This window comes from Rattus norvegicus, chromosome 14 (assembly GCF_021556685.1).
Source record: "Rattus norvegicus strain SHRSP/BbbUtx chromosome 14, alternate assembly SHRSP_T2T, whole genome shotgun sequence".
Classification (NCBI taxonomy): Eukaryota; Metazoa; Chordata; class Mammalia; order Rodentia; family Muridae; genus Rattus; species Rattus norvegicus.
This window is the reverse complement of record NC_141547.1, coordinates 57,136,177-57,149,767: the sequence shown is the minus strand read 5'-3', so window position 1 is coordinate 57,149,767 and position 13,591 is coordinate 57,136,177. Positions and strand designations below refer to the sequence as shown.

The following is a 13,591-nucleotide window of genomic DNA, read 5'->3' as shown; positions in this document are numbered from 1 at the left end:
ATGGTATTAAAAGACTGTACGACATGGACTTGATTTGAATGTTGTTATGTCATTTGTGGTATTGAGATGACATTTTTTTAAACAATGGATCAGATTAGTATTTTAGTTCCTCCCAGAATTACTTGTCATTGTTTTTTAATAAATCCATTTGTGGAAAACATAAAGATTACTGAATAGAAAAATATATAAAACTAGTGCATTTAATTTCAATGCATTTGTGGGTAAAATATTATTCTTTTACATTTGTTTCATAAAAGAAGATTTTGTTTTCAATAAAGTTTAAACTCTAGGCTTGTCTCAGGTAATATATATATATATATATATTTATGCAAATGTATTTCAACCTGTTTAATCATTTTGTATTGAATCAGTGTCTGTAGATTTTTAAGTATGTATTTAATGTATTTTATGAAATAAGATCATTTACCATCTTCTGTCTTAGTGACATTCAGAATCTTTTCTTTTACAGCCGTTTCGTAGAGTGACGTTTTCTGTTGTGAGTCAGCCTCAGGACCCACATCAGGGGTCACTGCAGAGTTGCTATGACAGCGGGCTGGAGGAGTCAGAAACACCAAGCAGTAAGAGTTCATCAGGGCCAAGACTGGGTGCCCTTCCACTCCCAGAGGACAACTATGAGAGGACCACGCCGGATGGCAGTGTTGGTGAGGCAGAGCATATGGAAAATGGTAGGGGCAAACACAGCATCCACACACATAATCACGCTAGTGAGCCCAAATAATTAGGCCTGTGAAAAAGTTAGTCTAAAATAAAAACAGAATAGATTACACCAAAACTGTTTTAAAATACTAAACACTCGGTAAAATACAGAACTTTACAAATAAAGAAACATAATTCTATAGAGAAAATTCATAAAATTACACCATCATTTAAAATAGTGCATCAGAAATAAGTGCACCTAGATATAAAGGGGAGCAGTTTCTACTAAGAAAATGCTAACTCAGTGGACAATTGCAAAATCACAGCCACCAAGGGAGGTCTTGTTTGAGTGTTTTCTTCTATTCATTTTTGTTATGCAACTATTTCTTCAATTAACACAAACCAACCTAAGTGAAAGTAAATACCATGAACACACTTTGCTTAAGTTGTTCCAGCGTTGAATGTTCAGTAACGCATTTCCAACCCTTCGCTTTGAATGCCAGGTGAAACGGATCAGGAACTAGCAATAGTGTCTTGCTCTCACTAACACGCATTAAATGCCATTACAACTCCTCGCTCAGTAAAGTATATGCTTTACCCCGATTTTTGCAAGAGAAACGGAAAAACAAACTATAATTTTCCTTTTTCTTACCTCATTGTAAATCTATTCTCATAATTGTCACAATTGGCCTTCTCTGCCTTTTGTATATCATAAAATTATGTTGCAAATAGTACACGTAAATGCTTCACATTTGCTCATGCACCCAAAGACAACTGTGTTATTTATTTTCTAGATTTTGAGTACTCCATAAACACTTGAGCAATGTGTTTATTTCAAAGAGTAGAGTGGCAAATCTTTTCCTAACTTTATTATTATTTCTAACATGAAAGAGATACAGTTATATATCAAGAAAAGCATGAGAATTTCATATGGATTTATATCATTCACCACCTCAATCCCCTTATGAAAAAGAACCTTTTTCTTGTTTTATACCAGTTTCTTCAATGGTGGTATGTATAGTAATTATATTAAAGGCAGTATATTAATTCAAAGAAAACACCCTTTTGATTTAGTACCTGTGAATATTAAAGTCCAGTAATACATAAATCAAAAAGTGACCCCAAGTGAAGTATTCTTCATTAAATCACACTGAGTAATTACCTTTCTAAGTATTGATCTTTATTAAGTATGACAGCAGGGCCTGTTGATTGATGTACCTCTTGATCAATTCTCTAGACTTTAAATGGCATTTTGCCTCATGGCTATAAGGCTTGCTTATCTGTGTGTATGGTGGTGTGTGGTAATGTGGCAGGGACTTTGACATGATCTTTAAAAAAACATTTTGTCAATAATTTTATTAAATGAGTGTAAAATTTTGCTGTGAATTAAAATGCAGCTGAGTACATATTTAAGGCAAGTGGCAAGTGTATTTAAAGTTCTTTGGGAAAAATGAATGTATATATATTCATGTGAATATATATATGAATAATCCTTAGTGAGACAGGGGTCATTGCATTTGACGCTTCTATTTTATATGAAGTTATCTTTCGATAATAGTATAATTTTACTTGTTTTTAAAAGTATTTTCTTTTCTCTAAATAAAGAGGATGTTGTATCAACAATTTTTTATGTCAGTGGTTTTATAATCCTGGCATTTTAGTTTATTATTATTATTATTATTATTATTATTATTATTATTATTGTTATTATTTTACTTTAAAGATGGTGTGCATTTTAGATATAATCAGGAAATGCTGCCTAATTAAAGTATAATTGCATTTGGAAAGCTCACAGAGGGCAATTTTCAGGAAACATGAATGTCATGGAGAAAACAGAGGAATATATAAATAGAGTAGAACGTTCACTGAAAAATATTTGCTAAATAAATTCCAGTCCTTTTCCATAACCACATAGTAAATTCTATAAACAGAAAAGGCATAGTATCACCACCAATTTTTCTACATATGACTGACACTTGAAAACAGGATATATATAAATGCTTTGTCATCTGTTGCCTGTGATCTATTTTGTCCCTGATTTATGAATAATTACAGATGAGATAGGATACACTCTGAACAATCTAGTCACAACAGTTGACATTTGAGTAACAGTTCTGTTTGGATCTAAGTCTGATAAATTCTCATGTACTTATGAAGTATAACCGTATTGCTTGAGTTCTGGTAATTTTATCTTCAGTACTAATGGGCCATTCTTGTATAAATAGAATTGGAACTGAAACTGGTCAAGTATTCATTTGCCATATTTAATTGGAATTCAGGTAATCTGCAGTTTTTTTGGTTGGTTAGCTTTTAATCAGAATTTATTTCGATTTTCATTTGGATTCTCTATAAAAATATCATTTTACATGCTGTCCTAGTTCCTAATTATTATCTTTTCAAATATTTTCTTTCAGTTTAACCTGTATGAAAATGTGCACACATCACTAAGAGTCTCGGATTAAGTCTCATTGGAAAGTTTAGAAGATAATTTGCAGCACAGTAGCATATAATGTTCCTATGTCATATCACAAAAGAAACAAATTAGAGTTTCTAGTAAGATGGCAAAGACACCTTCCCAAGAAGTCACTGAAACTGAAAACTGAAACAAAATGCATTAAAATATATTTATAGTTTACTAAAAATTTTATTGTTCTTTTGTAATTTATTATAAAAATAATTTCATTAATAAGGTACATGGGTTGTTTTTCTGTTTAGTTAGCTTTACATAGTCCGACTTCAGGGAAAAATAATACATTGTAAAAGTGCACATAATTTACTGTGACCTGATTAGCATAGAGAGTCAGTATTTTGAAGTTCTGGTGAATCTCTAAAAAGTTGAACAGCACTTATGCCGCTTAAGATATTTTAGGAAAAGTATATACTTATCCATGCCAATGATCACTAATACATTACTTTTGTTTTAATTACCATCCACATTATGACTTAATGTTGATGGTTTTATAGGTTAAACATGAGGTAACTGGTTATTTGATGATATATTAAATTTTAATGGAATAATATTTTAAAATATAGAGTTCATATTAAAAAATTATAATAAAATGTTGGATGATAAAATATTTAAAGCCTGTATGTAGGAATTGATAATTCAAGTAAAGAAGAAATATAAAGCACAAAAGCATCATTACTTCAATGACAAATATAGACTATATCTATCTTTCTCTTTCTTGATAGGAAACTAAACTTCAGAATTTCTCTTGGAATGGTATTTTACTTTCACTAGGGCTATTGTATTTATCTTGGTTCCCACCTTGAAGCTCTGGTCTATTTATTCTTTTAAAAGTCCCACTCTGAGTCAACTTTGCAAAGCCTGTTTGCCTTTTCTACACATGCCTTTAATATATCTGGCATATCACAAGCTCAGATACAGAAAACACTCTACTTAGTTTCTGATCAAACATTGTCATCAGAGGTGAGCAGTCCACATAACTCTTCTGAGTTTGTGACTGATTATCTTCATGGCAGTGAAATAAGCTATCTTCCAAATATCCCTGCAGTCCAACAACCTATGATTCTGCCTTTACATCTGATCATGTGATCCTTCTTTCATCTTTTAGTCTACATTGTTTCATATATAAAATATCTATATGTACATATGTATACACTCATTATATATGAATATATATATAGATAGATAGAGAGAGAGAGAGGGGGGCAAAAAAGAAGGGAGAGAGAGAAAGAGGGAGGAAGAGAAAAGACATCTCCTTGTGAGATGTATAGTAAACTTTATGTGTATTAATGTGGCCAAGACACTAGTAATTCTAAGGCCTGCCTACCAACCCACATAACATCTATGCATCCTAATAGTAGATAATGCATTTATCACATTAATCATAAGAGGGCTGAGTCAGAGCTAGGATCTCTGATCAGATGGGTGGATATGTTACCATTAAGCAGGCCAGTGTGGGAGACGGTTTCGGGACCTCCTTCAAACCACACTGCAAGAGATGTATTTCACCCTGGCCTCAGTGCCCTTCTCATGTGTTAGGTGTTACTCCACAGTAAAGGATGTGTTGCTGCTTCTTGCTTGACATGTAACTGGGTCAGACTAAGAATGGACAAAGGAAGAGAATGGTACGTGTATTTTTCCTAGGTAAACTTTTATAATGGACCACTAGACTGGTTTTAAAATTAAACAAGTTGAAATATTTGATTCTTCTAAGTCCTTGATAAACCTCATGAATTTACTTTCCAGATATTTAAAAAATATTTAACTTTTTTGCAGTTAAATTTTGAATCCCATTTCTAAATTTTAACATAAAGTTTGGCTCCATTATTTTATTTGTATCTTATGTCTTGTCTATCTTTTTATTACACATGCTTTTAGTAGAATTTAGAATTCTTTAATACTGGAAGTCAAAATATGATACAGTGCATTGTGAACCAACTTTCTCTTTGGCATTACGTTTCCATATTACATTCAGAAGAACTTAAGCAGTCATTAGGAGAATGCTTTCCAATGGCCAATCACTTAGAGAGCAAAGATCAAGCAGGGTTTTTTGTGGAATCAAGCATCCTCTTCTCCAATACCCATCTCTAATGACAGTCCTAATGCATTCTTTTGTAGTTGATGTCAGCCTATGATGTTTTCATTTACACCCAGCTATGTTGCAAAACCTTCTCATGTGTCCCAAGATCTTTATATAGGGTGTGATTAGCTGAACCTTAAAACTCAAAATAAATACCTCTAGTTATTTTCTATAGGAACAGACTGTCGTCCTTGCTAAGGACTTACTCTCACAGTTCTGCATGTCTCCTTGTCAAGTCAGTCACTAGTATCTCACTGAGGCTAGGTTTTCTACCTTTTTAGCAATATATGATATGGATCTCTACCTCCCAAATGTCCTCAAAAAATTTGTAGGCCACCACTGTGAGACAGCCTTGGTCTTCCCTGTCCCTAACGATTAAACAGAGGATAGTGATTACACATGCTGTCAGGTCTCCACCAATCAAGATGTGTGCTGCAGCTCCTCTGGAGCCTATCAGTAAGAGAAGCAGTACAGGTTAAATAGTCTCAGATGATCCTGTCCTAGACGACAATTAGCCACCACTGTGGAGAGATTCGGGTCTCAAAGACTAATAGCATCAGTTAGAAATCCACTTTTGTTTCTTTCTAAGAGTGTAATTTACTTAACACTATGATCAGCACCTGTTTCTTCTATCACATACCTCATCTTCATGGAATAAAACAATTTTGATGAAATTAGAATAATTTATAAATAAATATGACTTATTCAATGTGGTGATCAGTAAACCTTTGTTATTAATTTTAGGGAGATTTGATGTAATTTAATATCTAAAGTTTTCATTAAATGTTTAGTCTTACAAAGACACAATGATCTTAATGTATTCCCACCATGAATAGTAGGTACTGAGTTTTCTTCTTGGTGAGATGTCAGGGGGATGAACCAGGCCGCAGAGCAAGGGCACATCAGGATTGGCAGAAAGCTTTCTGTCTTCTGACATCAAATCTATCTGAAATTTACACTTCCAGTTTACCTCGTTTATTGCAGGTAATTTTTATTTTTATAAGCCAAGCATTTCCTCCTTCAGTAAAGCTCTACTTGGGCAGTGTCAAAATTATATATATATATATATATATATATATATATATATATATATATATATATGTGTGTGTGTGTGTGTGTGTGTGTGTGTGTGTATACATATGTATGTGTGTATGTATATGTACATGTATATGTATATATCTCCTTTTAAAAAAGATTTTTCAGTTTATATTCAGTTTTTTCAGTTGAGTCCATTATTTGTACTGTATATATTTTCCTTTGAGTGACTGGAAAATACTCTCACTTACAGAGAAAATGAATGGGGTGTTCAATTAATATGCATGCCCATCTCCCAGTCCTTCCTTTTCTAATCTCACCATTAATAATTAATACTGATAAAAATACATTGCTGTGTTACCCTTTTGATTATAATTTTGTCCTTTAAAGCTACAGCACTCTGCTGCTCTTATGACATTTAAAAAGACAACGGGTTCTCGTCTAACCTCCAGGTAACTTTGGAGGTCTGTTAGAGGGTTTGTTTCCATCAAAAATGCAAGGCATGGCACTTCTGGGTAATTTTGCCCTTAATTGAAAATACATTGGCTGTTTAGCTCCTTAGTTATTTTAAAGGTTGATTATAATGTTTCCTGCCTGACACACACACAGGCACATTCTCTCTCTCTCTCTCTCTCTCTCTCTCTCTCTCTCTCTCTCTCTCTCTCTCTCTCCTCTCCTCAGATATTTTTACACAGAAAATGTATGAAAATATGATGCAGGTGAGATATGAAGATAATCTTAAGAGCCTTCTTAGACACACACACACACACACACACACACACACACAGTGTAACTGGTCTTTGAAAGTGTGCTAGCCAGCCTACCCTCTGCATAATAGTTCACTTACTGAGAAACTATTAGTTTCAATATTTCTCTAGTAGAGAAAACCTTGTCTCTCTTTCTTTTCTTTCTTTATTGAGTATTTTTTATTTAGATTTCGATTGTTATTCCCCTTTCCGGTTTCCGGGCCAACATCCCCCTAACCTCCCCCTCCCCTTCTATACAGGCTTCCCCTCCCCATCCTCCCCCCATTACCACCCTCCCCCCATTACCACCCTCCCCCCAACAATCACGTTCACTGGAAAACCTTGTCTCTTGCAGTTTTCTTTCTTTCTTTTTTCTTTCTTTCTTTCTTTTGTAAGCAAAGCATTTTCTCCTTGAGTAAAGCCTTGTAGAACAGTATCGCCTATAACCCTTATTTCATGATTATATGGAAACAAAGCTATGGTTATTCATTTGACTGAATAAACAAGCATTGAAATTGAAATATGACTAAGGCTTTGTGAAGAAGCTTGAGTAAATGAAAAAGAATCCCTGCATTCACAATGCTGCTCTTTCAGTCAGGAGATGTAGCCTTGGTTGTAGTGAACTAGATATGATGCAGAGAGGAGAAAACACACTGAGGAAGTTCTGACTGATGTAAGAAATAAAGAAGGGATAGGGAAAATGTATCAATAAATGTGTTTCTATTCCATGAATAAAGATACAGGCTGGAAGAAGGCCTAGGCGTATTGTTTACCTCCTATTCTCTTCACCTGCATTCAATACAGTTTAAATACAATTAATGCACTGGTTCTGAAGCTTCATTATTAAACAGAGAAATTTGAATCATTCATGTTATATCAAGTTACTGTTCATAACAGTAACTTGTATCTGTGTGCATACATCTGAAATGTATATGTACATATGTGGGCACTCATGTGGACACAAGAAGTTCCTGTTTGGATTCTCCTTCAATTGTAGTCAGCTTTCCTTTGTGAGGCAATCTCTCACTGAATCTAGAGCTCATAGATCCTACTACTGTGAGTGGCCCTTGAGCTCTAAGCATCTTGTCTCTCAGAGACTACACTAGGATTACAGGTACAGTGCTGGCCTTACTCTTTTACAAGGACACTGGAGATAACTTAGAATGAAGTGATCAACTTCTCAGGTCTCAGTCTGTCTGTCTGTCTCTGTGTCTCTGTCTGTCTGTCTCTGTCTGTCTGTCTGCTCTCTCTCTCTCTCTCTCTCTCACACACACACACACACACATACACACACACACACACACATTCTTGTCTCACTATGAAGCACTAACTGCCCTGAAAGTTGGAACTTAGATCAAGCCAGCTATTACTCCACAGAGATTTATAGGCCCCTTCATCCCAAAATTTGGGAATAAATTAATATATTTTGTTTAAAATCTGCATTACACACACACACACACACACAGAGAGAGAGAGAGAGAGAGAGAGAGAGAGAGAGAGAGAGAGAGAGAATCTTTAGGGCTAAGTAGAGTCATTGAAAATTTTAGGAGTTAATATTGACATAATTGGCAGTGGAAACCAGATTCAGACCTACACTATAAAACAAATTAATTGTATGTCCATGCTCTCTCCTTGCATATAAAAATGGCCAATACTAAGTATGTTTATTCTACCAATAATGCCTTTTAAATTTAATAAGAACCTGTTAAGAGTGTTTTTATGTCATTCCTATGTTCAGAAGACCAATTCTGTTTCCCTGACTAAGAGCATAAGTGGATTATATTATAATAGATTGGATATGCCTATTTTCTTTAGGCTAAAAAAACCCACAATTTACTTCATTCTTTGTTTCTGGGAAATTATTTTTATATGTGACATATTCCATTGTTATCTACAATTGGGAGAGTTTGTTTTCTTTCTTTTAAATTCTTGATTTGGTTAAATGTTGCCGCATTCTTGCAGGCAGAGTTTTAATATTGTGTCTTATTATCTCGTTTCCATTTCTATTACTCTCAAGAAAATATGATGAACTTTCTATCAAACATGCAAGACAATGCAGATTTGAATGCCTCCTCCAAACAACCTTTACTGTTTATATGTAGCAAGGTCAAAGAAATGACCTTTCACCCTATATGTGTACAAATGAAAACTGTGTCAAGGCTGAAAATGTTTCAGAAGTAAACATATAAAATCTGCCACAAGCTGTTTCAAAGTCTTCTTTCATACAGTTTCTTATTTTTAAACATGTCCTTCCTTCTTTTATTTTAATATCTGCTGTAAAATGATCACCGCCTACTTCAGTGAGATCCCTGGAAAACAGGACACGATCTACAACATGCACATTGCTCTGAGATTGCGGGACTATGAGCTACATTTTCTTCTCCTGAATTGCATGTATTGTTTCTCTTATATCCCAGGCCATATGTCACTACACCCAAACCCCCAGAGAAAGGTCATATATAGTTATAGTGGAAACTCTATACAAATCCAGAATTTGGAATATTAGGAGAATTCAGAGCTAAATGCAACCATTGATTTTTGAATAAAGCTTTAGTCTATTAAATTCCAATTCAAGAGCCAAACGTGAATGTTCTGTGTTTTCTAAATCCTTAAATATTGCAGTATAGAATTTTGTGGAAATAATAAAATGTGTAAAAGTAATAAAGAATAGAAAATGTTATAAGTAAATTAGAATGGATGACATATCAGGGGAATACATGTATATGTATTGTGAGGAAGAAATTTTTAGGCAGCTTGGTGCAGATTGTATTTTATGTTTATTTTTAAGACATATTTGTCATAGTTTGTCATAGTTTTCACTTGAACACTTATGCTATAAAAGGTAATTTTTTCTTGAGACTGTTGCATATTAACAGTAAAAGTCTGTTTGGAGGAGACACTTATATTACATGTATTCTCTTATACTTTTAATAGAATGTTAACATACACATATGTATATGTATATATATATAATATATGTATGTACATATGTTATATAAATGAGTCTAATATTTGATAAGCAGAAATACAGAGTTTTAGGCAATAGTGAGTGATACTAAAATAGCAATGAGGAGGACAGGATACTTAGTTACAGACCAACCAGGAGGTACATATTGCTGATATTGAGTCAGTTGACCTTAGATGACTGCAACAACTGGAATCAAGAAGTATAGCGTAAGTACATATTTGAGAAATTCTAAGATGATGTTATCAAAGGCAACCCACTGAGTGTATCCTTTTTATCCATATTAATGAACTGATGTCAAGACTTCTCAATTCATGCTCTCACTTCAAGCTATTTTTTAAAGGAAATTTTCATCAGAGTCTGAAACTTCTAACAAATTACTTTTGCTGTCTTTCCTTGAATGCTATGATTTCTTTTTCACCGAAACCAGTTTTGGTCCTCTCTGAGGACTTTTATACTATTTTTTTGTTTTGTTGTGCTTAAAATGTGCCCCTTTCACAGAGTTGGAACTAAAAGAATATTTGAATTATTACATTTGTGGGTGATCATATCACTACTATGGTTGTCACCGAAGCATTTGGTATTGGGATTCAAATATCCTTGATACTACAATAGTGAATAGTGCGATCAGATTAGCACAAAACAAGTAGATGTGCTTTAGAACAGAAAACCATGAAACTGGAAATGGATAGGGAAATACATTTGAACTGTGTAGCACAAAGATCGTCTGAGAGTGTCACATCTCATACATAAGACCACAAGGGCGCAATGTCAATGAGTGTGAGACTCCAATTGACAAATGCCTCCAATTGTGTGAATACTTCCTAATATGTGCATCCCGTGTATGTGAAGACTTCCTAATAATGGTTTCCCAAGAGGCTGTTCCTTTTTATTTTGTGTTACCTGTGCAAATGTAACCATCAATGCCACATAAGTTTTCTCTATGTTCACCGTTGCTTATTAGGAATTCATGGGAAGGATTATATGGGTGAAATATCTTATAGTTCAATAGGCCTATTATAATAATCATTATGTAATAATTTCTCAGGAAAAATGGGAAGTGATAAGTATTTGTTTTTTTAATAGTTCTAGATATATCCATTATTTGGTTTAGGATATGCTCTGTTTGTTGATTTGGAGCAGTGACAACAATATGTAAAGCTATAGTATAGCAAACTACATTAAGAATTATTTTCCTGATACAAAAAGTAAACTTCTGTCATAGCCTTAGAGTTACAGCCAAAACTGGTACCTGCTTCTTAGCAGTATGAGTGTGTTGTCAAATTGCAATATTGATTCAACAAATTTAGAACCTGAGAATGTCCTTTGTGGAGGTAGGATGGTCTTTCTTCCAAAAGAAATAGCCTTTACTTAAGAGATCTTGGGAAACGATTATACTTCTTAAAGTACTCTGTGAGAAAGATGGACTCAGGGGAGCTTTTTGTTCAGACCCATCAGGCCTGACTGGACCTTCAGAAGAATCTCTCTGGATAAAGTATTCTGAGCACTGAGTACTTAGAATTCTTCCACTTACTACCCTTATCAGTACTAGGTTCTAACACAATTCCATGTCTCTAGAGATTATTTTCATTCCTCCTTAGGACTTAATATTTTAAGATTATGGTCCTCAAGATTCCTAATGCTGTTACCTTTTAATACAGTTGCCTATATTGTGGTGACCTCCATCCATGAAGTTTTTTCTTTGCTACCTCATAACTTTAATTTTGCTACTGTTATGAATTGTAATGTAAGTATCTACTGTGCAGGATATCTGCTATATGAACCCAAAGGGACCATGACACATAGATTCAAAACCACTTCACTGCCTTAAGGGATTTACATAGTCTTTCTTAAGATATGCAAATTACTTTCTCAACATTACCTTTGGAAATATATGCATAACAAAACCATGTAACTTGATATAACCTGTTAATCTAGTTGCCTGTGTTTGCAGTATCTTAGTATTCAAGAATAATGCTAATTTTCAATCTGCCTAGGTGATGCTTGCTATTCAAATTATAAAGAACTATCTCTCAGACTGGTACATAGTTGGCCCAATAAGCATAACTCTGGTTCTTACGTGTAGCAAAATGCCTTCAATTTACCAAATTGAAGAAAATTGGTTCCCAGGGTCCCATCTTTCTTCTTTCCCTGCACATCAACTGAAGCAATGTTGAGGATACATCATCTTTGAACAAGTGGCAGGAAGCAGCCCGTACACTCTGAAGCATATTTTTATCAGAGATCTTTCCTTTCAACTCACTGCCCTTTATGAGATGTGATCAATTGCATTCAGCCTTCACCATTTCTCTGAAAATTCAATTTTGAAAGCCTCTGCTAGTTTCCTGGACAACCTGGGTTCATCTCTTTCTCCAAGAATAATGAAGATCTGAAATTTAATTCCAACCTATTTCAGGCCTCGCCTGTTTTTATCTTCTTTTCTGAAATCATGTCCACGTGCTTTTCTTTTGCAGCCCATGTCTCAGTGTTCTGAGTATCCTTAGGATCAAGAAACCATTAAATTAGTTCTATCAATTGCCCCATGGGTTTACAGATACACTGGTGTGTTTTCTTAAGTGGCCACCATTTTTTTTACAATGCCAAGAAAACAAAACTCTTGAGTAGATTATTCTGCTCTTGGTGTATTAAAGTTTTTGTAAAAAGAAAGAGAACTATATTACCTGTTTTTTAATAATAGAAAGCCCTGGATTCCTCTGATACTCATTTTTTTTCTCAAAGAAAGTTAGAGGGCTTTCCCAGAGTCAGCTTCACTCTCCTCTAGTGAACTTATTCCTCTGTCTAAATGCCTGAACTCACCATTCCATCCACTTCTACTTACTGGGACTTAATCTATGACCATTGGTAATTAAACAATTCATCCTCTATCAAAAGTCATTATATTTATATTATTTCAGACTATCTTGTTTCCTTTGGGATACATTGTAGAAATGCCTTCACTCATTAGCATGGGTTTTAAATGTCCTTTATAATATAACTTACATTATACCCTCTCAAATTATAATTTAGTATATCTTCATGCAAATAATTACAGCTGCAGTTCTTGAGCTGTAACTGAAACCCCATCAATCTGAACAAGAGATGCTGGATGAATTTGCATACCATTTCCCTGTTTATGGTAACAAAACTATGACAGTCATTGTCTCAGCTACCTCCATAAGCTATTATACAGTTATACAGTAACATTCATGCACAGACCCACTCACATATTCACACACGTGTATGCTCACAAATGCACATTATCATTATTCATTAATATAATATCATTAGTAAGTGGTTATTTATCTACACAGTTGTTAAAATAATTCTTGAATATACTTCCCTTTTCTATGTGAATAAAGAAATCATATTTGTAATATTAAATATAATATACCAACTGTTTACTGTCATTTAATTTAACAAAGAATGTGATTTTTCTTTTTGCCCTGTTAAATTCTCTAATGGATTTCAATGCTCTGTGTTCAGAACACATGTATTTTATTTGCTGTGTGCAAGTTCCAGTGTTTATCACAAATATAATTATATGAAAACACTAGAAAAAGAAAACATTGTAATGTCACTTTTGTTTTCTGCCATTCAAATGACTTTTCATTTTAAGAAGCCTGCATAAGTTTTACTACATT

The 13,591-nt window shown here is 34.1% G+C and overlaps 1 protein-coding gene across 6 annotated transcripts in view; it reads left to right on the top strand.

Moving 5' to 3' along the window:
* The window catches only part of Pcdh7 (protocadherin 7), a 427,066-nt gene that overhangs the window by 206,652 nt on the left and 206,823 nt on the right, over positions 1 to 13,591 (top strand). For 3 of the 6 annotated variants that reach the window (NM_001401429.1, XM_087583796.1, XM_087583795.1), the window contains 1 exon segment: positions 470 to 686. In NM_001401429.1, coding sequence (NP_001388358.1) covers positions 470 to 686 — 217 coding nt within the window. 6 annotated transcript variants of the gene reach the window in all.